The sequence below is a fragment of the Dermochelys coriacea genome, chromosome 1, assembly GCF_009764565.3.
Source record: "Dermochelys coriacea isolate rDerCor1 chromosome 1, rDerCor1.pri.v4, whole genome shotgun sequence".
NCBI lineage: Eukaryota > Metazoa > Chordata > Testudines > Dermochelyidae > Dermochelys > Dermochelys coriacea.
In genome coordinates this window covers 166,657,346-166,685,282 of record NC_050068.2, presented here as the reverse complement: position 1 = coordinate 166,685,282, position 27,937 = coordinate 166,657,346, and the positions used below count along the sequence as shown (strand labels likewise).

The window sequence follows — 27,937 nt, the reverse complement described above, 5'->3', positions numbered from 1 at the left end:
TCCCTTCCTACTAGAGCCATATGGGGGGGCTTACAGTAATGGCTGCAGGCTGTTCTCCTCCTCCCTCCCAAGAAGATGTGTCCTAGGATAGTGAGCAGCATTAAGGAGAAGCTGTGGAGCTCATTTTATATGATCTCCCATGCTGCTAAGCACAGAGCAGGATTTTGTCCTTGTACCATGCAACAACCACTGTTCGTTCTTCTTCTTCTACAAAAGCATCAAAATCCACTTCTTATTTTGTCATCACAGCCAAAGCTGTGGTTCACACCCTCGTTATCTCTCCTTTGACTACAGTAGCCACATCCTCTCTGGCCTCTGATCGTTTCTCTCTCCAATCCATTCAACATGCTGTGCTGCTTCCTTCCCCACAGCTCTGACCCAAGGCACAGCCCTACTTGGGTCCCCGTTTCTTTCTACACTCCACTTCATGCTCTTTGTCTTCACTTTCAATTCTTTGCAGAGCCCCTTGCCTCTCACTTCAATTCTCCTCCCTGCACTCTATGCCACTTTAGCCCACCGTAGCGCACCCTTTGCCTCCTTTCTTTTTCTTTTTCTTTTTCTTTTTCTTTTTCGACTCTGTGGTTATTTTTTCACAAACAATTGACTATGCTTGAAGTACTCCCCACCTCCACCAGTGAGCCAGGTAACCTTAGTCACTTCCTTCATGTCCCTTGGGACTGACATCTTTTGCTTAGCCTTTCACTGCAAAGCTCATTCCTTTGCCAGCTGTTCCTGCTCTTCAGAACTACCAACCTGTGTGCCAAAAAATAAATCAAATGGCATGACTTCCTGGGGCTCCCCTTTGGGTTCTCAGCTTCATTATGTCTTCATTATGTCAATGTGCATGGGCCTGTGTGGCGCCTCACTGAAGTCACTGTGTGTCTGCATGGGCACGGGTCTGCTCGTGCTGATCCCTTTGCAGGACGGGGGTCTTAGGCCCCAATCCCACAAAGATTTACACACCTACCGCGGGTTTCAGAGTAGCAGCCATGTTAGTCTGTATCAGCAAAAAGAACAGGAGGACTTGTGGCACCTTAGCGATTCACAAATTTATTTGAGCATCAGCTTTCGTGAGTTACAGCCCACTTCATCGGATGCACCTACTTCACTTTATGCACTGAGTAGTCCCTTTGAAGTAAATTCACTACATAAATGTAAGCAGGTGCCTATATCTTTGAGGCAATGGGGCTTTAGATTGCAATCTTTTTGGGACAGGAATCTTTAGTGTTTATTCCTGTCTGTATCTGTGATGCTGTAGAAATACATAATACATAACAATAAATTTTTTTTCTATGGTGCCATTTTCTTTGCCTCTTTTCTCCAGCTCAGAGCTGAAATTTGGCAAGTTTCAGCTACTGGGCCAAATTCGGACAGTTTACAGTGCTGTAAATCCAGAGTTGTTATGCTGACTTCAGTGGAAGTACTGCAGACTCACCCTGGTGTAACTCACTTTAATTTGAGCCAATAGGTGTTATGGAGAGAACTACTTGATTTGAGCAAGTCATTGTGCATTTGGAAAATGATCCTTATATTTAGACATAAGATTAAAAAAACTGAAACAGGACATATTAAAAATAATGAAACATTCCTTTCACGCCAGCAGAAACAAAATTGCAATTACAATTGCAAATCATCTTCGCTGATGCAACCCAAATTCTCTTCAGAAACATAGCATTGCACACCTCCGAAGTGCGTAAAACTCAGCTGAGCTCATATGAGTTGCCTGTACCAACTGTCTCTGATAACAGATCTCCAGCTTAATCTACATGAATGCAGTTTTATTGTTTCCCAGCAAATGAAAACCAAATGGCATTATATCTTTGAGAATGAGAAATGAGCATTTTATTGGGTTTTCTCCACCTCTTACCTGTTTAAGGATTTCTGCTGCTGTTTCATGTGAGCAATCAAATATCACATAGAACTCCTTGCCTTTCTTCATCTCCTTGAGTAAAGGCCTGGCATCTTTATTCCCAGAGGGCAACTGACGGATTTTGATTTTAATGTTAAATCTAGAAGGGGCTTTGATGAGCTCTTGCAGGCGAATTAGACCTAGAAAATGACAACCAATCATACAGTTGACCGTTCTGTGAAATGACTATTTATTGCCACTTAATCTCTAATCATTCCCAATATATTTCAAGATGCCACCTATCTAAAGGTTAAGCTATTAACTTCTTATTTGTCATCTTTCTTGCTGGTGTTGTTTATGAAGCTGTTTTCCCTTTGTGGGCATATTTACCTTGGAAACATAAACACTACAAATAGGTTTGAATTTTTCTAAGATGTAATTCTTTCTTCCCAGCGTCTAATCATACACATCAATGTTAAACAAAGCAAACCTGGAATTGTGTAAACCTCTTGTAAATGTTCCTTTATAACTTCAAAAGTGGGCAAATAAGAAAGCAATTTCAGGCAATAAGCATATCCACCATAGTTCACTTACAATCCAGTAGATTAGGATGAGTGGCACTTACCAATATTTATTTATTATTTATAGGCATTTCTATGGTGCTTATCACTCTAGTGCCAGAGTACCTTGCAATACCTTTGAAGTAGGGAATTATCTATCGTTCATTATATTTTTTTGGAGAAAGTGAGGCATACTGAAGTTAAGCGTCTTGTATAACATCACACAGGAAGAGTGATGCAGTGAATATCTCCTGACACCCACTTCTGTGCCTTAACCACAAGACCATCCTGCTTCTCATACTATTAGACATGCCTAGCTTAATTTCCAGGGGCTTAAAAACTCAGGTCTTTTGATTTAGGACCAGACCTTCAGTTGGGTGTAAATCAGGACAGTTTAAGTGAAGCCAGCGGGGCTACGCTGATTCACCACAGTTGAGGATCTGCCCCCAACTATCTAAATGTAGTACACTGCTTACTAATAGGGCTCTCAAGCGATTAAAAAAAATTAATCATGATGAATCAAGCTGTTAAACAATAATACAATACCATTTATTTAAATATTTTAGGATATTGTCTACATTGTAAGTATATTGATTTCAATTACAACACAGAATACAAAGTGTACAGAGCTCACTTTATATTTATTTTCATTACAAATATTTGCTTTGTAAAAAACATTTTTCAATTCATTTAATACAAGTACTGTAGTGCAATCTCTTTATCATGAAAGTTGAACTTACAAATGTAGAATTATGTACAAAAAATGCATTCAAAAACAAAACTATGCAAAACTTTAGAGCCTACAAATCCACTCAGTTCACCCAGTTGCTCAGACAAATAAGTTTGTTTACATCTGCAGGAGATAATGCTGCCTGCTTCTTGTTTACATCACCTGAAAGCGAGAACAGGCGTTCGCATGGCACTGTTGCAGTCGGCATCGCAAGATATTTACATGGCAGATGCGCTAAAGATTCATATGTCCGTTCATGCTTCAGCCACCATTCCAGAGGACATGCATCCATGTTGATGATGAGTTCTACTTGATAACAGTCCAAAGCAATACAAACCGACACCTGTTCATTTTCATCATCTGAGTCATGTGCCACCAGCTGAAGGTTGATTTTCTTTTTTGGTAGTTTGGGTTCTGTATTTTCCGCATCAGAGCGTTGCTCTTTTAAGACTTCTGAAAGCATGCTCCACACCTCGTCCCTCTCAGATTTTGGAAGGCACTTCAGATTCTTAAACCTCTGGTCGAGTGCTGTAGCTATCTTTAGAAATCTCACATTGGTACCTTCTTTGCGTTTTGTTAAATCTATAGTGAAAGCGTTCTTAAAATGAACAAATGCTGGATAATCAGCCGAGACTGCTATAACATGAAATATATGGCAGAATGCAGGTAAAACAGAGCAGGAGACACATAATTCTCTCCCCAGGGAGTTCAGTCACAAATTTAATTAACACATTTTTAATGAGCATCATCAGCATGGAAATATGTCTTCTGGAATGGTGGCCGAAGCATGAAGGGCATAAGAATTTTTAGCATATCTGGCATGTAAATACCTGGCTACAAAAGTGCCATGTGAACATCTTTTCTCACTTTCAGGTGACATTGTAAATAAGAAGTGGGCAGCTTTATCTCCTGTAAACATAAACAAACTTGTTTGTCTTAACAGTTAGCTGAATAATAAGTTGGACAGAGTGGGCTTGTAGGCTGTAAAGTTTTACATTATTTTGTTTTTGAGTTCAGTTATGTAAAAACTACATTTGTAAGTTGCACTTTAACGATAAAGAGATTGCACTAGAGTATTTGTATTTTTCAATTAATCTCCTACTATTTTTTGTTTATAGGTGGGGTCTGCTGCTGAGAAAGGGCAGTCATGCCCTGAGAAGAGGGTTCTTGGAGCTGGTACAGCCAGAAAGAGAAGGGGAGCCACTGTAGCAAGAAGCCGTCCAGGGAAGGAGCAGTGAGGGTAGAGAGAGCAAGCCCAGAACTGCTGAGCTCAGGGTCCCTGGACTGGAATCTGGAGAAGAGGGCAGGTCTGGGCTCCCCTACCAATCACCGAGGGCATGGCATAGAGCTGAGGCAGTGAATGGGAAGACTGCCTAGGCCTGTACCCCAGAAGGGGGAACGCTGAGGGCTGATCTACACTACTGCAGTAACTCAATCTAAGTTAAGCTACTTCAGTTATGTGAATAACGTAACTAGGGTTGCCAATTTTTTAATTGCACAAAACGGAATACCCTTGCCCCCTCCCCCTGCCCCACCTCTTCCCTGAGGCTTCGCCCTGCTCACTCCATCCTCCCCCCCCCCATCGCTCACTCTGCCCCACCCTCACTCACTGACTCACTGTGGCTGGGGTAGGCAGCTGGGGTGTGGGAGGGGGTGAGGGCATCTGCTGCAAGTGCAGGCTCTGGGGTGAAGGGTTTTGGGTACAGGAGGAGACTCTGGGCTGGGGCCAAGGTGTTTGGAATGCAGGAGGGGGCTCAGGGCTGGGGGTTGGGGCATGGAAGAGGGTTTGGGGCGTGGGCTCTGGAAGGGAGTTTGGGTGTGGGAGAGGGCTCAGGACTGGGACAGGGGGTTGGGGTACGGGAAGGGGGTGTGGGGTGCAGGCTCTGGGAGGGAGTGGGTGTGTGGGTTCTGGGAGGGAGTTTAGGAGGGGGCTGGGGGTAGGGGTGTGGGCTGCAGGCTGTGCTTACCTTGGGTGGTTCCCTGAAAGTGGTGGCATGTTCCTTCGGCTCCTAGGGGGAGGCGCAGCCAGGTGTCACAGGCACTTGGGGAAGGGGTAGCGTGCAGACCCCCACAGCTACCCCTTCACCTAGGAGCTGAGGGAGATGCCGCTGCTTCTGGGAAGCTGCACAGAGCCTCCAGCCAGCCCCGCACCAACCAGACTTTTAATGGCCCGATCAGAAACAGACACCTGGCAACCCTAAATGTAACTGAAGTTGACATAGCTAGATCCACTTACTGCGGGGTTTACACTGCACTGTGTCGATGGGAGATGCTCTCCTGCCGATTTCCCTTAGCTTCTAGGGGAGGTGGGGTATACAAATAAATGGGAGAGCACTCTCTCATTGACATATCGTGTCTTCACCAGATCTGCTAAATCAACACTGCTGCATCAATTGCAGCTGTGCCAATTTAGCGGGCAGTGCAGACATGCCCTGAGTGATCTAGCTGGAGGGCTAAGTCACAAAGGAGACACGGAGGATCTGGGAGTGACAATGGAACTGCAGAACAGAAGGAGAGACAGAGTAATGGTGGGCTAACCATGGCAGGGGCTGTCTACCTCAGGAGCTAATCCTCCGAGTGACCAGGAGAAGGCTCCAGATCAGTGGTGAGAGGTGCACCTAGGATTGCCACCTTTCCAGTTGTGAGTAACCGGACCCCAGCAACCCCGCCCCTGAGGCTCTGTCTCTGCTTTGCCTCTTCACCCACCACCAGATAAAACAATCCCAGACATCAGGGCTTCTCATATGACACCCAGACACACAAACTGAAACCTAGATTGTCTGGGTGAAAACGGGATGGGTGGCAACCTTAAGTCCCAGTGACAGAATAAATGGAATAAAAGCAAGAGATACCTACTAAGAAAAGCTAACAAATGGTAATTATGAAAATGAACCCCTGAGCAGGCCAGTGTGAGGGAGCATATTTTATTTACCTTGTGTTTGACCCTACTTGGCTGAATAATCCTCTAGTATAAGTGCTGTACTAATACAAGGCAAATTACAAGATCATTTTGTCCTCTGATGTTAACCTATGATTGCTCCATTGCATGGTGTTGGCTCTCACTCAAGAACTCACACTTATATTGGAACAAATGCCTTTTTCCCTGTTGTACTGGTTCTGTGCTTTTCGGGGGGAGGGGGGGTTTAAGCATCAACAGTCAATATAACCATTGAGTATTCAAATGGAAATCATTGTACACACGGTCAGAGACCACAGTCTGGCTTCCAGCCAGGCTCCTAGATTCATTGTTATAAGAATGGCGCACAGGCTTCTGAAACTGACTAACAAGCAGGGGAGTTTATGTAATTTGGCTGTAAACTTGTAGTTTGGCTGTCTCAAACGTTCAAGTATTTTGTTGCAAACTGTGATGCTTCAGCCACTGGGACCAAAATGATTTTAACAAAGAAAAATGGAGATTCAGAAAACATTTCTGGTGCGTTGAGAGCTTCGTACTGACAATAATATCCGAGCTCGAACATTATTGCTTTGTTTAAATGTGTTCTGTAGCAACAGGAATTACACTACAGTTGTGGGTGAACTGTGGGAGCAAGAATGGGATTTGCTGGAGAAAATGACTCTGCATGGCAGGAGTGAAGGAAAAAGCCCAGCTCCCTCAGAATGTACTGTGGAAAATGTAGGCTCGCACTGATGACTTTGGTCTTTCTAATGTAACAGCAGAGTAAAAACCAGAACAAAAATATATTTTGTCCCTGACCTCCCACACCCAAGTTCCTAGGAGCGGTAGCTAAGTATTCTGGGACAAATGAAAGGGCAAGGTGCAGCTGCGGGGGAACAAAGAAATTGAAGAAGCACTTATGTCTGAAAAAAGAAAAGGAGTACTTGTGGCACCTTAGAGACTAACAAATTTATTTGAGCATAAGCTTTCGTGAGCTACAGCTTACTTCATCGGATGCATTCAGTGGAAAATACAGTATTTTCCACTGAATGCATCCGATGAAGTGAGCTGTAGCTCACGAAAGCTTATGCTCAAATAAATTTGTTAGTCTCTAAGGTGCCACAAGTACTCCTTTTCTTTTTGCAAATACAGACTAACACGGCTGCTACTCTGAAACCTGAATTATGTCTGAAAGCAGCTGCTATTTTAAGAACAGCCAAACCCCCACAAATGGTGACTGGAAGTAATCAATAGCAAAGAGAAATACCTTTAGAAAGAAAAGTGTGTGAGAGAAGTTACACTTTCTCTCCCCACCTCAAAACCTAGAACACCAAATTGTGATGGTATTCAAATCTCAACTTCAAAAATTGAAGTGTATTAGCTGGGCATATGCAGCACTTAGAATTTCAGGCTCTGTTACTTTGGTGGTAATATCTCAAAAGCTCAATCTGCATTGAGAAAATTTTAACAAATTGGCAATCAAGGCTGGTGGTGTTGATGGAATGGAGCCAGGGTCTGTGGTTCTCTACCACATAAGAAATGATACGTAAAGTGCGGGTAGGTGATGAATAGTGAAGGGAAAAAAACGTGAAATGTGGTATATGCCTGATGTGGAGTCAGTGGAAGGATGCAAAGAGGGGGTAATATCATAGTCAAAGCAAGCAGCCAGAAAAATGATTTTTGCAGCAACATTTTTAATGGATTTAGGTAGGAAAGATGGCGCTTGATAAGACCAGACAAGAAGAGGTTGAAGTGTCAAGATGTGAAATAATGAGGACCCAGAGGAGAATTTTAGCTGTGTGGATGGAGAAAGGCCATATCTTGAAGATATTGTGTGTAATTCCCAAGGATGGAAATTATACCCTGAACAGCTGCGTCTTAATTTCTTTCATGGATTCATATAGTCATTTATCAGAACACTCGAGTAGTATTTTTTTACCCCATGGCTATTTGAAATATAGTAGGACCTTTGCTGAAAACTGGAGGAATTAACGCACAATGGGGTATTAATTCAAAAGTCAGTACAAATACTTCAGGAGTGTTGAGGAAGGAGGCTCTGTATCTTGCACCTAAAATTCACTGAAGTTTGATACATGTTGATTGAACTCTGGAGTTTGACATTCCATTCATAAGATGGTATTTGTATGTGTCTAGCTGACTAAAAGGACTAACTGATTTTTTTTAATTAAAATTGTATTAGAATGTGAAAGTAGCAGGTGCTATGCTGTAGTTACTGCTGAAGAGGCACTGATTTTATAAACCCTTGGAGTGCCTAATTTTCTGAATAAATCACCTCTTGGCTGAAATTTCACACACTTCTTCTTCAGCCACCTGGTTTATAGTTGTTTGAACATGGGCAAATTGTTTAATTAGATTTAAACAGTAAAAAAAAGAGAGAAAAGAGGAGATAAAGCCCATATAAAAAGCTTTAGGCACCCTGACAATTTAATTAATCTTAGAGCAATATAACAATGATCCTCCAGGAGAATTAAAAAATCATAGCTGGAGAGGGCAAACTCAACCCACCAGCAGCATATAAATTAGTAAATGGTAACAATTTAATGGTATGTATTATGGTGTGGGACTTCTTTCATTTACCTCCACCTCCAAAAAAATTGAGTTATTTGACCTCAACATTTTTCTAAAATCAAGTTTGTTTAAAAATTTCAAACATACCATAGCCTTATTCTTTATTGAACAAATGTGCTGTGATATTTTTGAAAAGAATAAAGCTTTAGAAATAATAATTTTCTTTTATAAATATGTGGGTGCTAATGAGACAAATGCATGCTATGTAGGGGTCTATTATAGACCACAAAATCAATAGGAGGAGTAGGTGAATGTGAGGTATTTCTAGAACAAATAACAGAAGTATCCAGAACAAAAGAGCCGGTAGTAATGGGGGACTTTAAATACCTAGACATCAACTACGAAGACATCGTTTGAAAAGTAATTTGGTAAAACACAAGTGTCTAAGATTTTGGAATCCATTGGGGACAGCCTCTTGTTTCAGAAGGTGGAGAAAGTAATCAGGGGAGAGCCATTTTAGACTTGATTCTGACTAACAGGGAGGAATTGGTTGCAAATCTGAAGGCAATTTGGGTGAAAGTGATCATAAATGATAGATTTCATCATTTCTAAGGAAAGAAGGATTGTGAACAACAGAGTAAAGATAGTGGACTTCAAAAAAACAGATTTTCAGAAATTTATAGAACTGGTAGGTAAGGTGCCATGGGAAGAAAATCTAGGGGAACAAGAGTTCGGGAGAGCTAGCAGCTTCTGAGAGACAATACTGCCAGCAGAACAGCAAACTATCCCATTGCAAAGGAAAGATAGGAAGAAAAGTAAGAAGCCAATATGAGTCCATCAGGAGCTTTTTAATTACCTGAAAATCAAAAAGGAATGATACAGAAAGTGGAAACATGGATAAATTGCTAAGGATGAGTACCAAATAATAACACAATCATGTAGGAACAAAATCAGAAAGGCTAAGACACAAAATAAATTATACCTAATAAGGGACATAAAGCATTATGAAGAGGATTTTTAAATATATTAGGAACAAGAGAAAGATGAAGGAAAGTGCAGATCCACTACTTAGCAAGGAAGGAGAGCTAATAACAGATGACATCAAAAATACTGAGCTGTTTAAATCCTATTTTCCTTCCGTGCATACTAAAAAGGTTAATAGTGACCAGGTACTTAACACAATAAATACTAATAAGAGGGGAAGGAATGCAAGTCGGAATAGGGAAAGAACAGATTAAAATATTTAGATATATTCAAGTCAGCATGGCCTGATAAAATTTATTTTAAGGTACTTAAACTAGCTGAAGCAATCTCGGAACTATTATCTTTGGGGAACTCCTAAAGGATGGGTGAGATCCCAGAGGACAGGCAAAGGGCAAACATAGAAGCTTTCTTGAAAAAAGAAGACCCGGGGAATTATAGGCTGACTGATCTAACTTCAATACCTGGAAAGATACTGGAAACAATATTATTAAAAAGAAAAGAAATATTATTAAACAATCACTTTGTAAGTATCTGGAGGATAATAGGGTTATAAGGAATAGTCAGCATGGATTTCTTAGGAACAAATCATTCCAGACTTATCTAATTTCCTCAGGGTGACTGGCCTACTGGATGAGGGGGAAGCTGTAGATATATCTTGATTTTAGAAAGGCTTTTGACACATGTCATAAATATAAAGGGAAGGGTAATCACCTTTCTGTATACAGAACTATAAAATCCCTCCTGGCCAGAGGCAAAACCCTTTCACCTCTAAAGGGTTAAGAAGCTAAGATAACCTTGCTGGCACCTGACCAAAATGACCAATGAGGAGACAAGATATTTTTAAAGCTGGAGGGGGTGGGGGAACAAAGGGTCTGTCTGTCTGTCTGACGCTTTTGCCGGGAACAGAACAGGAATGGAGTATTAGAACTCGTTAGTAAGTAAGCTAGCTAGAAATGCGTTAGATTTCCTATTGGTTAAATGGCTGGTAAAATAGTTGTGCTGAATGGAATGTATATTCCTGTTTTTGTGTCTTTCTGTAACTTAAGATTTTGCCTACAGGGATTCTCTATGTTTTGAATCTGATTAACCTGTAAGGTATTTACCATCCTGATTTTACAGAGGTGATTCTTTTACTTTTTCTTTAATTAAAATTCTTCTTTTAAGAACCTGGTTGCTTTTTCATTGTTCTTAAGATCCAAGGGTTTGGGTCTGTGTTCACCTATGCAAATTGGAGAGGATTTTTATCAAGCCTTCCCCAGGAAAGGGGGTGTAGGGCTTGGGGGGGATGGGATATTTTGGGGGGAAGACATCTCCAAGTGGGCTCTTTCCCTGTTCTTTATTTAACACGCTTGGTGGTGGCAGCGTAGGGTTCAAGGACAAGGCAAAGTTTGTACCTTGAGGAAGATTTTAACATAAGCTGGTAAGAATAAGCTTAGGGGGGTTTTCATGCAGGTCCCCACATCTGTACCCTAGAGTTCAGACTGGGGAAGGAACCTTGACAACACAGTCCTACATGGCAATCTCATAAGCAAACTAAGGAAATGAAAGTCGAGATGAAATGACTACGAGGTAGAGACATAACTGGTCGAAAGACCATACTCAAAGAGTAGTTATCAATGGTTTGCTGTCAAACTGGGAGGGTATATCTAGTGGAGTCCCAGAGAGGTCTGTCCTGGGTCCAGTACTAGTAAATATTTTCATTAATAACTCAGAAAATGGAGTGGAGAGTATGACTATAAAATTTTGCAGATGACACCAAACTCAGAGGAATTACTAGCACTTTTAAGGACCAGTTTAGAATTCAAAATGACCTTGAGAAATTAGAGAACTGGTATGAATTCAATAAGATGAAATTCAATAAAAACTGGTTAGGCAGTCATATTTTAGAAAAGGTTCTAGGGTTTACAATGGATCACAAATATGAGACAACAATATGATGCAGTTGCTAAAAAGGCTAGTTCCGGGTGCCACAATTTAAGAATGAGATGGATAAATTGAAGAGTCCACAGGATAATGACAAAAAAACATAAAAGGTTTAGAAAACTTGACCTGTGAGGAAAGGTTAAAAAACTGGACATCTTTACTTTTGAGGGAAAGAAGGCTGAGACACCTCATAACAGTCTTTAGATATATTAAAGGCTGCTCTAAAGAGGACTGTGATCGATTGTTCTCCATGTCTACTGAAGGTAGACCAAGAAGTAATGGGCCTAATCTGCAGCAAGGGAGACTTAAGGATAATTAAATCCTGGACTAGGCTTCCAAGGAGGTTGTGGAATTCCATCATTGGAGATTTTTAATAGGTATTATATCTAACAGGAGGTAATTCTGTTTTGGACTTTATGACAGATAAAGATGAATTCATCACTAGACTGGAAGTTGATGGTTGCTTTGTGGCCTGATTACATTCAATAAGGGTGAACAAAGGACAGTCTCAACCACTTTTATATATATATATATATTTCAAAAGGGCTAATTTCCCAAAGGTGAGGAAAATTACACAATTGATTGGGAGGATAAATTTAGACAGAAAAATGTGAGTGAATGTTGGGAACTTTTTAAGAAGGTTTTACATGACCAAAGAGCTCAGTTTCTCAATCAAGAAAAAAGAACAGAAGTACTTGTGGCACCTTAGAGACTAATAAATTTATTAGAGCATGAGCTTTCGTGGGCTACAGCCCACTTCATCGGATGCATAGAATGGAACATATATATATATATATATATATATATATATATATATATATACACACATACAGATAAGTTGGAAGTTACCATACAAACTGTGAGAGACTAATTAGTTAAGATGAACTATTACCAGCAGGAGAAAACTTTTGTAGTGATGATCAAGATGGCCCATTTAGACAGTTGACAAGAAGTTACTTAACTTAAGGAAATAGATTCAATATGTGTAATGACCCAGCCACTCCCAGTCTCTATTCAAACCCAAGTTAATGGTATCTAGTTTGCATATTAATTCAAGGAGTGGTCTGTCTCACAAGATCCGTGAGAGTGAGGGATCATTTTTCAGGATATATTGTAAATCTTTGATGCGTTGGAGAGGTTTTAGTTGGGGGCTGAAGGTGACAGCTAGTGGTGTTTTGTTATTTTCTTTGTTGGGCCTGTCCTGTAGCAGGTGACTTCTGGGTACTCTTCTAGCTCTGTCAATCTGTTTTTTCACTTCAGCAGGTGGATATTGTAGTTTTAAGAATGCTTGATAGAGATCTTGTAGGTGTTTGTCTCTATCTGAGGGATTGGAGCAAATGTGGTTATATCTTAGAGCTTGGCTGTAGACAATGGATCGTGTGGTGTGTCCTGGATGGAAGCTGGAGGCATGTAGGTAAGTATAGCAGTCAGTAGGTATAGGGTGGTGTTTATGTGACCATCGCTTATTAGCACAGTAGTGTCCAGGAAATGGACCGCTTGTGTGGATTGGTCTAGGCTGAGGTTGATGGTGGGATGGAAATAGTTGAAATCATGGTGGAATTTCTCAAGAGCTTCTTTTCCATGGGTCCAGACGATGAAGATGCTGTAATCAATGTAGCACAAGTAGAGTAGGGGACGAGAGCTAAGGAAGCGTTGTTCTAAGTCAGCCATAAAAATGTTAGCATACTGTGGGGCCATGCAGGTACCCATAGCAGTGCCACTGACTTGTACACTGTGACATGTAGTAGTTTAGTGTCCTTTTTCCTTTGTAGAGAAGCCAAGTTTGTGTTGTAAATGGCTTGTCTAGGTTTTGTAAAATCTATCCATGAGGAAGTTTGTGTGGAAGGTTGTTTTTTTATGAGAGTATCCAGTTTTGAGAGCTCATTCTTAAACTTTCCCAGTTTGCTGTATAGGATGTTGATCAGGTGGTTTCACAGTTTCTTTGAGAGGATGTGGCACAATCTCTCAGCATAGATAGCTCATCTTAACTAATTAGCCTCTCACAGTTTGTATGGTAACTTCCAACTTGTGTATGTGTGTCTATGTATATATTGTGTAAGATATATATATATATAAGGTCTATATTGTCCCCAAATGTGAAATAGTTGTGGATGAGGACAAAGTCACAAAGATCAGCCACCAGGTTTGCCATGACATTATCGGGGATACTGTTCCTGATGGCTTGTAGTCCATCTTTGTGTGGAATGTTGGTGTAAAGGGCTTCTACATCCATAGTGGCCAGGAGGGTGTTTTCTGGAAGATCACCGATGGATTGTAGTTTCCTCAGGAAGTCAGTGGTGTCTCGAAGATAGCTGGGAGTGCTGGTAACGTAGGGCCTGAGGAGAGAGTCCACATAGCCAGACAATCCTGCTGTCAGGGTGCCAATGCTTGAGATGATGCGGCGTCCCAGGTCTATGGATTTTGGGAAGCAGATAGAATATCCCTGGTCGGGGTTCTAGGCATGTGTCTGCACAGATCTGTTCCTGTGCTTTTTCAGGGAGTTTCTTGAGCAGATGGTGTAGTTTCTTTTGGTAATCTTCAGTGGGATCAGAGGGTAATGGCCTGTAGAATGTGGAATTAGAGAGCTGCCTAGTAGTCTCTTGTTCATATTCCAACTTATTCATAATGACGACAGCACCTCCTTTGTCAGCCTTTTTGATTATGATGTCAGAGTTGTTCCTGAGGCTGTTGATGGCATTGTGTTCAGCATGGCTGAGGTTGTGGGGCAAGTGATGCTGCTTTTCCACAATTTCAGCCCATGCACGTCGACGGAAACAATCTATGTAGAAGTCCAGTCTGTTTCGACCTTCAGGAGGAGTCCATGCAGAATCCTTCTATTTGTAGTGTTGGTAGGAAGGATTCTGTGGGCTAGTATGTTGTTCAGAGGTGTGTTGGAAATATTCTTTGAGTCAGAGATGTCAAAAGTAGGATTCTAGGTCACCACAGAACTGTGTCATGTTCGTGGGCCTGGAGGGACAAAAGGAGAGGCCCCAAGATAGAACAGACTCTTCTGCCGGGCTAAGAGTATAGCTGGAAAGATTAACAATATTGCTGGATGGGTTAAGGGAACACTGTTGTGGCTCCTTGTGACATGTAGTAGTTTAGTGTCCTTTTTCCTTTGTAGAGAAGCCAAGTTTGTGTTGTAAATGGCTTGTCTAGGTTTTGTAAAATCTATCCATGAGGAAGTTTGTGTGGAAGGTTGTTTTTTTATGAGAGTATCCAGTTTTGAGAGCTCATTCTTAAACTTTCCCAGTTTGCTGTATAGGATGTTGATCAGGTGGTTTCACAGTTTCTTTGAGAGGATGTGGCACAATCTCTCAGCATAGATAGCTCATCTTAACTAATTAGCCTCTCACAGTTTGTATGGTAACTTCCAACTTGTGTATGTGTGTCTATGTATATATTGTGTAAGATATATATATATTTATCTTACTATATGTTCCATTCTATGCATCCGATGAAGTGGGCTGTAGCCCACGAAAGCTTAGCTTTAATAAATTTGTTAGTCTCTAAGGTGCCACAAGTGATCCTGTTCTTTTTGCGGATACAGACTAACAAGGCTTCTACTCTGAAATCAATCAAGAAAGAGGACAACTTTTGGCTAAAAGCCCACTGTTTCAGTAGCAAAGTGAAGCCAGAAATTAGAAATAAAAAAAATATATATAACAAATGGAAAATGAGAAAATAGATGACAATCACTAAATTAGGAGTTATGACATGGAGAAAGGTGATAAGAAAAGCTATGGATGTCAGGGGAAAGTCTGTGACTGGCAGGATTAAGGACAATAAGAAGTTTTACAATTTATATTAGGAAAAAAGAAAACCTATACATTTATAGGCTCATTATTAGATGGAGATGATAAAATTGATGTAGAAGAAGCAAAATTTTCAATAATACTTTTTTTCCTGTATTTGGAAAGAAGCAGAATGGTCTGCTCATATCACATTATGAAGATGAAGTACTTTCTAATCTATTGGGAATTGAGGTTGATAGACAACATATACTAGTGATCACCATTTTTAAATCAGCAGGCCCAGATAACTTGCATCCAAGAGCTTTAAAAGAGTTGGCGGACGCTTTCTGGTGTTAATTTTTAATAAATCTTGGGAAAGTGAGTGAATTCCAGAGCAGCCCTAATGTTGTGCCTGTATTTCAATAAGGCAAGCGGGATGACTCAGGTAACAATAGTTTGGTTAGCCTGGCATCAGTTCCAGGCAAAATAATGAAAAGTCTGATATGGGATTCAATTGATAAAAAATTAAAGGATGGGACTATAATTAAAGCCAGTAAACTTGGTTTTATGGCGAATAGGTCTTGTCAAACAAACCAGATTTCTTTCTTTGAGGCAATTACAAGATTGGTTGATAAAGATAACTGTACAGATATAATATACTTAGACTTTTGTGAAGTGTTTGACTTAGTATCGCATGTCTGATTAAGAAATTAGCACTGTACAATATGAATAAAGCATTTGCTGAATGGATAAAGAACTGGCTACCTGACATTTTGAAAAGTAGTTGTGGTTGAGGAATCCTCAACAAATGGTGGTGTTTCTAGTGGGGTTCTGCAGGGATCGGTACTAGGCCCAATCCAGAAGTAAATATAAAATTGCTGCTGATGTAATTTGCGAATGACACTAAGATTGGTGGAATGATAGATAATGATGAGGGTGGGGCAATCATATAGGTCAATCTGGATTACTTGGTTACCTGGGCCTACACAAACAAATGCAAACACAAATTATGTACTCTGATCTACTTACTGAACTAATATCTTTAATGTCCAGTTTTATCTAAAACACATCATGATTGGTGCTTCAGACTAGGAGCCAGTTCTTCAGCTAGTATAAAATAGCATATCTCCATCGAAGAATATTTGAAGAGTTCTGACAAATAAATAATTGGAGTGACAGTGTAGTAGGGCAATGGATTCAGAGTCAGGAGACCTGGGTTCTATTTTCAGGTCAGCCATTAAGTCGCATTGTGTTGCTGGGTGAATTACTTAATCACTCTGTGCCTCTGTTCCCCCTCTAACCCTTTGGCTGTCTTGTCCATTTGAAAGAATATAAGCTCTTCAAAGCAGGGACTTTATTGTGTGTTTGTACAGTATCTAGCACAATACTAGGTGCAACTGTAATATAAGTAAGACTAAAAGTGCTGTTAATATACACTTAATTTCTAAGAAAAAATGAGGTTTGCTGTTTTCCTGCAGATTTAGTTTTTCTTTTTATAGTGTAGTAACTTAAAAAAAAAACCCGAGCCAAGCAGTTCCTGCTCAGAATCCAAAGGTGGCATCTTTTATTGATCATACTTGACTTGTTTGCTCTGCCGACTCCCATTTAATGTCATGATTGATTATTCATTTACATTGTAAATATCTCTGCAGATCAAATCTCTTAAACAGTAATCATCTCTGGAATGTAAGTAAGCAACACTTCATGTTTTTAATGCTAATTGGGTAATATATTGCTAGATTGAAACATAAATTTACATTTATATATCCATAAATATATTTTGACATCTTGTCTTGTGAATCCAACAAAACGCTGCTGAGCTACAATAACCTTACTGGGAATGAAACTGACCACTACAGTAAACCCAGTCTGTTTTTCCCTCTTTGTGTACTCTCGCCCACTTGATAAATTCCGCAAGTACACGGAGAGCAGAATACTCATGTTGAGATCTGCAATGTGATCTGAAATGAGAATTTTGTTCTTTGTACTACCACTGATAGCATAGAGATCAAGATAAAAGTATGGTTCTTAAAACTCCAGATGTGGCTAGCAAGGATTCTGTGTTCATGACCTTTTTTATGACATACATTTTATGATAGAAATTATCAGTTTTGAGCATCCCATTTAAGGGCTTTGTGGTCAATAGTAAGATATTTGGATTGTACAGAATGAGGGTGGTTAAACAAGTATCAAAGGATCTATTTAGACACCACTTGAATTCCTGTATAGGGGAGTGAAAGCCCCACTATCTTTCTATGGGAACTCAAAAGACAATAGGAAAAGAAGAAAATTAAGTCATAGATGGTCAGCAGGGAGGGGAGAGTTGTGGCAGATGAATGATAGGAGTTTCAAAAGTGCTTAGTGTTAGGCTATGTCTTCACTGCAAAAAGATGGGATTTTTTTTAAAAACTGTGGGATAACTAAATGTACATTAACTATCCCACTGTAACAATCCTAGTGGAAACAAGGCAGTGTGGTTTTACTGAGAGGTAAACTATAGAGGTGAAAAGAAAAGGAGTACTTGTGGCACCTTAGAGACTAACAAATTTATTAGAGCATAAGCTTTCGTGAGCTACAGCTCACTTCATCGGATGCATTTAGCTCACGAAAGCTTATGCTCTAATAAATTTGTTAGTCTCTAAGGTGCCACAAGTACTCCTTTTCTTTTTGCGAATACAGACTAACACAGCTGCTACTCTGAAACCTGTCATTATAGAGGTGAAGTCAATGCTATATACCAACCTATGGCTGATCTCACCTAGTTTATCTCACAATAAAAAATACAGTGCCATTTCTCCCTCCAACTCCCACTAGGATTTTAGAGTGATAGCCAATGCTGGTTAGCTATCCTGCTATAAAAGAAATCATTTCTGACAGTGAAGATGAAACCTTAGCATAACTGTGCCATTGATGTTGGAGTTAGGCTAACACAGAGCACTTTTTTTTTAAAATCCCACCCTAAAGTTGTAAACTTAATACCTTGGGTGCTGGTAGTGGACTCAGCCCTGAAGCATTTTCTTAGCCAAAGCTCTTAACTAATGTAACTGAGAGGTTTTTGACTGAATAAAGACTTTAAAATGCCATTACTTTCAACCGGCTGTTGGAAGCTGAGGCTATGCAACTTCAGCCTTGATTTTTTTTTTTTTGCTTACCTTAAGAAGAGCGTGTATGAGTGTGTGCTGCATTTGTTTAAAATACAAGTGTGATTTAGTTAGCGCAGTTCCCTTGGCCTCTGCGTTGGTTTTGGAAGCATGTTAAAGAATCGCCTTTGTGATTTAAAGGTGTTGCCCTTAAATGTAATATCATCTGAATCTCTGGGGTGCCCTATGAAAAATGTGTCTGTATCTCTTTTTGCTTGGAGTTCCTATGTTTTGAGATCTGACAGTTTGAAAATTTCTATAAGCTATAAATGGAATGTTGCATATAAACTTTTCCTGCAACAGGTGGGTTGCAGACCCTGAATCTTAAGTCTGTGACTACACTGTGGTTTAGACTATGCCTGGTCAGAGGCAGATTAGGAGTTTGGGGGGCTCTGGGCCAGTGCAAGTTGGGGCCCCTCCCTACCCCTTCTGCCTGCAGTCCCCTCTGCCCCCACCCCTGGCATGCCTGCTGGGGAAATGGGGTCAGGGCAGAGTGGGTGGGTGCACAGGGGTGCCCATTTTTCCAGGGGTCTCCCAATTGGCCGGGGCCCCGGGCACAGGCCCTGTTGGCCCAGTGGCTAATCTGCCACTGATATTCAAACATTTCTTGTAAAGATGATTGTGGCATCGTTTCACTGGCTGATGTGCTAACAGGACCTTTTCTGAGAAACATGTTTTAGAATGGTTCTGTAGGCTACCTGAGGAGATGCAGTTTGGTTAACACAATTCTCAGTGACTGAATCTTTTTCCACATTAGTGAGGAGAAAGGCACTGGTTGAAATATGGTTGTTGCTATATCAGCATGGTTTTAGGCTTTGCCAACCTGGGCACTAACATCTGCTACCATAGTCTGAATGGGTTGATAATCGGTGTCAATTGCAAATCCAGTCTCTTTCAAATATTCAAAAATTCCTAAGGAGCATTCAGGGCAAAATCCTAGTCTTCCACCACCTTTGGAAACACTTAACCGTGTTCCCAGGAAGGCAAAAGTTTCCGCAGATCTCTTGCTTCACTGAACAAAAGGATATATGCTAGTGGTACTGATCTTCTAGGGTATCCCAGTGTACAGCAATGAAAGTGTCATCCACGTACCACATTATGCACATGGGGAAGGGGTCTTCATCACAAGAGGAATACATTCTTCTGTATTTCATTCCCAGGGGAGCAGCAACTGGAGAACGCACAGCCTGGTTTTCAGATACTCACTTGTTAACTAGGCTGGTGATTTCAGGGCACAATTTCAGGGGACACAGATATCATCCATGCTAAAATGGCTTCAGTTTGAGTTACTCAACAGTAATCGTCTACATACAATTACTTCCAGGTCAGCTAGGCATCAGTGCGATTTCTCAACTTGTCATTCATAGATTCCAAGGCCAGAAGGGATCACTATGATCATCTAGTCTGACCTGCTGTGTAACGCAGGCCATAGAACTTCCCAAAAATAATTCCTAGAGCATATTCAGACAAACTATTACTCAACACAGCCTATGGAGATTAGCTATTTGATTTTGTATTATTGTTCTCAGTGATGAAAAGCACAATGTCATTTTATAGCAGTGGTCAAACCATATTCTTTCTGTATGCAAAGCACCAGCTGGTACCATGAGGGTGGTAGCACTTGAATGGGCAGCTCTGAATTCTGATCAAGTGAAAACCTGTAAAAGTGTGTCAAGTGATCAGTTTCTACACTACATCCTAGGAGAATTCTCCCATATGTGCCACATCCTACTACCTTCAGTTTTTATGAAACAAAATATCTTTATATATAATCATGCCCCAACCGTTACGTACCTGTACTGTCTTCATATACTACTGTCACTATTTTCCAGTTGTAATATAGTACCAAATCCAAAATTGCCCTACTGATGGCTGCATAGTCTGGGTAGAGGTTGATATAAAATGTATCTTTGTTATCCACCGTAGGGTGCTTCCATCGGGTCTGTATATGTGGAACTTCAAGAGCATTGCAAATAGACTGCACTGCACTGACCGAGGAACTGTGGGAGGGACCAAACAGTGCAGCTACACCAAGCGCAAGCTGGTCACATGCTGTGAAAGAGAGAAAGGGGAGAAAAGAGCTGTAAATGATCTGCAAAGTCAGGTAACGTGCTGCATTTTTAGTTTGTTTGGTTTTGTGGTACATTTCATGTATTGAAAGGCATGCTTTTGAGAATGGGTGACCACGCTGCTCTCCAGTCCCCCAAGGCACCTGCGTTAGAGATACTTTACGTTGCATAACTGATGAGCAGTGTATCACAGAATCAACTCACTGCAAATAAAAAATAAGATGACTGTTTCACTTCATTACCTTTCATCAGACTGAGCTGAAATCCCTCACTCAATGTGGTGTTATCCTGGAGAAACCTAGAACCATGCTGACAACCTATATGTCAAATGAATGCCATGTGAATTAAGTTTCATGGCAGAGTGACAATGGAGAGGTTGGCAAACTGCTATCAAAATGAGTTAGTTTGTTAATTTCAAGCCAAAGAGTTATAAAGAGGCAAGGGCATTGTGATTCGTGGTGTACATTTCTTGCTCTTTACTGTTAAGGGTCAGGGATGTTACTACCAATAAAAAGGGAAGTGGTAGTTGGTATATTGCACATTGGTATATTCATTTTTAAAATATCAAACAAATGTCTTCTCGCAATTAACTAATTTAAATGCAAAATGACATAATGCATATTCGATCCAGTCTTGCTCCCACTGGGGTCAATAGCAAAATTCCCATTGCAATTAATAAGAGCAGGCTCAGGCCAGTGATATCATAAGAAAAAAAATAAGATTGTTCTGGAAATCATATCAAAGCAGGATACCTTTACTCCAATCGCCATAATGTATACTATTTCTAGCAATAAACTAAAAAACCCCACATCCATATTGCTCTACACCTCTCTGTTCCTCTCCTCTTTTCCTCAAGCTAATCATTCTAAAATGCAACAAAATTCACAGCTCTTGTGTATGTGATAGAAATCTAGCTGCAAATATTTCTAATCTTTATGGGTTGGGGTGAAACCATTCCATGTAGCCTGCAGTGATCTGATTCTTTTTTGTTGGAAATGTTGAATAAACATAAAATAAACTGCAATTACTTGAAATGCTTAAAATTATCCAAACACAGACAATGAGCTTGAGCTCTTTTTTTACTAATATTTAGCTCTATGATACTAATCCAATGTGACAGAAAATCAAGCACTTTTTATTTTTTCAGCTTACAAATGAGCACTGTGTATGCACTCTGCATGCAACATGGCTTTCCAAGGTTTAATTTGCAAGCCTTCTTAAAGGATTGTGGGTATTGATGTCTGTTAGAGAGCTTATTCCTTCACTTTCCCACTTCCCTGGTCCTTCTTGCATGAACAGAGAGCAACAATACCCAAAGTCCGAAGGTGCAAACAATTTGATGTTTATTGGGGTGAACTTCCAGCAAGCTTAAATCCAAGTTCCTTTTTCCTTATTTTCGAATCCTAACTTACTTCCTGTTTACCCCTAATTTATATAGTAATATTCTTAGCTATACCGTAACCAATCATTCTACTGAAATTTACCTAACCAATCCTAACATATTGTAACATGATTAGCTACACTGAGTGCTATGAGGCAAATATACAAATAATTTGGATATCTGTAAAGGTGTCAGTAAGTCATTGTTCCTAACAAGCCTCATAATGTGGGTCTGCATATCTAGTTCAGTAATCCTGAACTTGCCTTCTAGCAAACTTATTTTATGCATTTGCTTTTACAGTAACCCACATTATTTTAATGAATGAACTGCAAAGCACATCCTCAATTCTTGGTGATTTATGGCTTCTTTTCTAGTCTTGTTTCCATCAAATTTTGTGACAGTGTCTTAATTCAGGGAACTCAACTACTGTCTATGGACTCTTAGCATACTTTAAGGATGTCTTTTATAAATGAATGATTAGGCTGTGTCCAAGGAAACAAGTAACAGTCCCAAATGAGACTTTGACTTTTAGTCTGCATGTTAGATGAGGTGTCAGACACTTGTCTTCCATTCAGGGAAAATAAATGGATGAGAATATATATTTCTTACTTTTTCAAGCCCAATTTTTATAAATGGTTAGAATAGAGCAAACCATCTGCTGTTATGCAAAGTGTTAACATTTCAGGGTAACCTCTTCATTCACCCTGTTCTTAGTACCTAGGAATTAATTTGGTGTGAATTCTGTATATCAATGTGTCTTAATTATGAGACATGACATCTCACTGTTCTCTTCTAACCTACTTTCATTTTCTTCAGAATTCTATGGTGAATCCATTTTTTTTAAAGAGAATTGGGTTGGCCCTGCCATCTTCCATTTGGTGGTGTTAGCTAGAATGTAGGTAGCTTATCAAAGACTAGATAAGAGTTGGAGTACTTGTGGCACCTTAGAGACTAACAAATTTATTAGAGCATAAGCTTTCGTGAGCTACAGCTCACTTCATCGGATGCATTTGGTGGAAAAAACAGAGGGGAGATTTATATACACACACACAGAGACACGCCACTAGCCATCACCTTCAGCCCCCAACTAAAACCCCTCCAACGCATCATCAAGGATCTACAACCTATCCTGAAGGACGAGCCATCGCTCTCTCAGATCTTGGGAGACAGACCAGTCCTTGCTTACAGACAGCCCCCCAATCTGAAGCAAATACTCACCAGCAACCACACACCACACAACAGAACCACTAACCCAGGAACCTATCCTTGCAACAAAGCCCGTTGCCAACTCTGTCCACATATCTATTCAGGGGATACCATCATAGGGCCTAATCACATCAGCCACACTATCAGAGGCTCGTTCACCTGCGCATCTACCAATGTGATATATGCCATCATGTGCCAGCAATGCCCCTCTGCCATGTACATTGGCCAAACTGGACAGTCTCTACGTAAAAGAATGAATGGACACAAATCAGACGTCAAGAATTATAACATTCAAAAACCAGTTGGAGAACACTTCAATCTCTCTGGTCACTCGATCACAGACCTAAGAGTGGCTATACTTCAACAAAAAAGCTTCAAAACAGACTCCAACGAGAGACTGCTGAATTGGAATTAATTTGCAAACTGGATACAATTAACTTAGGCTTGAATAGAGACTGGGAATGGATGAGTCATTACACAAAGTAAAACTATTTCCCCATGGTATTTCTCCCTCCCACCCCACCCCCCACTGTTCCTCTGATATTCTTGTTAACTGCTGGAATTAGCCTACCTGCTTGTCACCATGAAAGGTTTTCCTCCTTCCCCCCCCTGCTGTTGGTGATGGCTTATCTTAAGTGATCACTCTCCTTACAGTGTGTATGATAAACCCATTGTTTCATGTTCTCTGTGTGTGTGTATATAAATCTCCCCTCTGTTTTTTCCACCAAATGCATCCGATGAAGTGAGCTATAGCTCACGAAAGCTTATGCTCTAATAAATTTGTTAGTCTCTAAGGTGCCACAAGTACTCCTTTTCTTTTTGCGAATACAGACTAACACGGCTGCTACTCTGAAACCTGTAGATAAGAGTTATAAGTGTCTTCCAGCTTTAACTCTTATCTCCCAATAATACTGTAGACTAAATTTTCCTGCTATACCTTGTCTCTAAATATCTGAGCTACCGCAAAAGCATAACACTGTACAGAACATACAAATTATAGAAGATTAAAATATTAAGATAATTACCTCGTCTTGAAGCTTCAAAACTATCAAAGAGGTTAATTCTCTGGATGTCATAGGTTAATGTGGTATTAGGCATCAGTGTTCTGTTTCTGTTAATGTTGGTGACTGCAAACTTGAAAGCTAATTCTTCAATGTTAACAGGTTCATTTTCCACAGTTTCAAATATTCCTCCTGTAGAAGCAAGGAGATAAAGGAGAAGCATTATTCACTTCTTCATTCATTACTATACTTGGAAGATAAATGCACATTATGAGCAATAATAGCCTGAGTATTCAGCATTGTTAAACTACGATTTTAAGACTAATGGATGCGGGGTCATTCATTTTATCCATGATATTACTGTAGAATAAATCCATATTCTACACACTACCTGTAGAGACATCTGTGAAAGATGCTGCACATGTTCTAGGTAAATATTTTAAAGTAACATACTTTAGGATAAAAATTTCAAAAGCGTATAAGTGACTTAGAGCCTAAATCATGAATAGTGTGGAAATAGAGAAGTGTTATTTGCCCTTTCACACAATATAAAACACAGGGGTTACTCAATGAAATTAATAGGCAGCAGTTTTAATGTAAACAAGAGGCAGTACTTTTTCATACAGTGCACAACTAACCTCTGGAACTCAATGCTTGGGATATGGTGATGGCCAAAAGTATAAGTGGTTTCCAAAAAGAACTGGATAAGTTCATGGAGGATAGGTCCATCATGGCTATTAGCCAAGATGATCAAAGACAGTCGCATACTTGGGGTGACCCTAAACCTCTGACTGGCAGAAGCCAGAGTGGAAGGCGGGCGGATCACTTCATAATTGCTCTGTTTTGTATGCTCCCCCAGAAACTTTGTTATGGGCCACTGTCAGAACCAGGATACTGGGCAAGGTGGATTATGGTCTGACCAAGTATGGCAGCTCTTATGTCCAATTTTCAAAAGTGATCTTAAGTAATTTGAAAATGTTGCCCTTAGAACTTTACGCATTTCAGGCACAGCCAGGCATTGAGGGCACTATGCAGAGCTATCTCTGGGGGGCATTGTGCCTTGTACAAGCATTATACCACCTGTTGCTCCTGTCGACCAGTGGAAAGGAGGGTGGGGTTATGATTCCACCTCCTCTGGAGAGGCTTGAGCTGGCAGCTGTGCTAACCTCATGGCATTTTGTTAATCACGGGAGCGCAAGGACTGTAGTAAAGGCACAGTAAGTTTGGGGAAGGCTCCTAACACAACTGTCCCCACTCCAGCCATATAGAGCTAGGTAAAATCTGGGTTGTCTTGTATTGGTTACTTGGTTAGACCCTGCTATCATTAAGTTGCAAAATAATTTCTTTAATTCCTAGTTTTCAGATGCTTCAAATTTCCAATAAAAACCCTTCTTGGGCTGAAAGTTTCCAAGCTTAATCTCTGCCTGGAAGGTTTTTGGATTTTTTTGGTTAAAATCTGGGCAAACTCCCCCAGGCCTAGAGGACAAATAAACATTTTTCCTGTTTTGAAAGCTTATTGCTGCACTTTCACAGAGAAATCCCCAAATGGCTGAACGCTGAGACTTAGAATGCAAACACTGTGGTTTTGTGAAGGAATTATGGCCATGACCATATTTAACCACAAACTTGCTTAGAGAAGTCTGCATACTTAAAATTAATAAGAATCAGGAAATACAAAAATCAAGGGCCCAAATTTTAGGCTGCCACCAAAAAACACCCAGCACAGCTCAGGAGCAGGGACTGCAAAGATTGGATTTGTGCCCTTGCTTCTAGGCTAGCTGTGCACTAAGTCATTTGTGTAAATCAGAGCAGGTGAAAGCTGCTCTAAATTGTCCTATTTAAGGATCTTGTATAGCTTTATTATGCTTCGTTTCAAGGGTCTTGAATAGCAGCCAAGGATCAACAGGAACACCTTGGCCATGCCCTCTATACTAGTATAGCCGAGGTGGATTCTATGCTACCGGAGGATTGCCTGTGCTACTGGGTTGATCCTCCTGTGATCAGCAATAGCAGCTTGAGGGTCACATGGCATCAGCACTACCCCACAAAGCAGCTGCACCACAGTGCTGGATCCAGACCAAGGATCTTACAGCAACATGTATGTATGCTGTACATTTTGTGACATATAATTATTAAGTTACTGGTAACCATTTAGCAAGAAAGGTAGGAAGGGAAGATACTGCATGTATGCAGTGTGAGTTAATGTTGCTATTGGAGCCTTAACTTTAACACTTCATGACTTGAAAAATTTTAACTCTCATATTAACATTGTATTAACACCATGGTGGGTCCACCCACATGAAGCCACTTGGAGGAATGGGGCCTTAATGGGAGCAAAACTGGCCCATTAAACTGTACACAGGGATCATTTTATCCACTAGTGAAATGAAACTGCTTCTGAGGTGAAAAATTCCAGCTGTTTAACAGCACACAGAAATGCTGCACAACAATGAAGGATAAAGAATGCCGCTATCGAATTGAAACTGCGGGAAGAAATGTAAGTAGGTTAGAATGCAGCTTCTGAAGTTGGAATTTGGTGACAAAACTAGAACTAATGATCCTGTTCCTACAAAAAGTTCCATAAGTACTCAAGAAAAATGTCCCCTCCAGCAGCACAGTGCCCACTAGCACCGTGCTGGAGAATTGGTTCAGCAGTTTCTCAAAGGGGCAAACATTACCTTTTGAATATTCACCCACAATACTTCTTACAGCATGTAGGTAGATGGGTTTGGGGAAATGTCCCACCCAAATACTGACTCAACCCTTCTTAAACTTGTAAAATCTGATAGGATCATGGCTGCATGCCATTCCACAGGGGCAACTATATTAGTTCCTAGGTTCCATTCTGCTTCTGTTATATTTTCAGAGGCCAGAAAATAAAATCTATTTGGTCTGCTCCTGATTATACTGCTGACAACTGAAGGTAAGTCTTTCTGGAAACATGAGGAGAGATTTCCAAGGAAGAGCCTTTTTAAGAGTAACAGGTGTGATTGTGGGGGGTTTTATTTGTTTTTTGTTCTTTTTTTTAAGAGGAACTGAACATTATAGTGGAATGCCTTGGTGGTTCTTGCAGAGAAGTTTAGGGAGAAGGAAGGCTAGTATGTTTCAGGGTTCTCAGGTCTTCCTGATCTGGTGCTTAGACGTATGATTTGTGGTGACTGGAATATATACTTAGGAAAAGGGAAACACACAGTGGAATTAAGACCTGCTTTGCATTTTAACTCAACAGTAAAAGCACTAGAAGCTATCAAAAGAAAACAAGATGGCAATGTAATCTATTTCGATAGCTACTCTTTAAATATGCAGTTATATTACCTCTCTAATCCATATAAAATAGCATATCACATCTAAAGCAATTATCTTATTTAAATTATGTACTGCAGGGTTAATTCTGACTGCACAATTGTTTCAGGTCCTAGAATTCTTTTTGATAATGAACAACAACATTGCCAACCAGTTTACCGTTCTGTTGGTTAACCACAATTTACCTTCCTTCCTCTCATCAGCTGACAATATTTCTCCTCTTCCAACATATACAAACATTGACTAAACCTACTCCCAAGCAGAGATAATTCTGTGCTAAAGCAAGTCAGGGTCTGTCTATATAGTATGCCATCCTCTTTTTCTTGCCATTGGTTTCTTTAAACTATTATGATCTTAGCAAAACATCTCCTCTATCTTGCTTGCTAAATATTTTATGCTTCTATAACTTTAGTTTCCTGAAATACTTTAAATGGTTTGATTGCTCTGATTTTGGGTGCTTCACACACCACATGCACATTTGTAAATGTATGCATCTTCCCACCGCTGATGCAGAAGAACCCAAGAGTGATCCACTGGAACATTTACATCATCATTATTCTGGCCCAATCATTTGCAACCTACTTGCCTATTTAAAAGGCCCTAATCCTGAATGAGATTCACGTGGGCAGATC

At 40.3% G+C, this 27,937-nt stretch overlaps 1 protein-coding gene across 3 annotated transcripts in view; it reads right to left on the bottom strand.

Moving 5' to 3' along the window:
• The window catches only part of GRIK1 (glutamate ionotropic receptor kainate type subunit 1), a 227,820-nt gene that overhangs the window by 95,759 nt on the left and 104,124 nt on the right, over positions 1-27,937 (bottom strand). For all 3 annotated transcript variants that reach the window (XM_043508822.1, XM_043508817.1, XM_038415686.2), the window contains exons 2-4: positions 24,027-24,194; positions 20,140-20,397; positions 1,868-2,049 (exon numbers count right to left, since the gene is read on the bottom strand). In XM_043508822.1, coding sequence (XP_043364757.1) covers positions 1,868-2,049; positions 20,140-20,397; positions 24,027-24,194 — 608 coding nt within the window. The remainder of the gene's footprint in view (positions 1-1,867; positions 2,050-20,139; positions 20,398-24,026; positions 24,195-27,937) is intronic.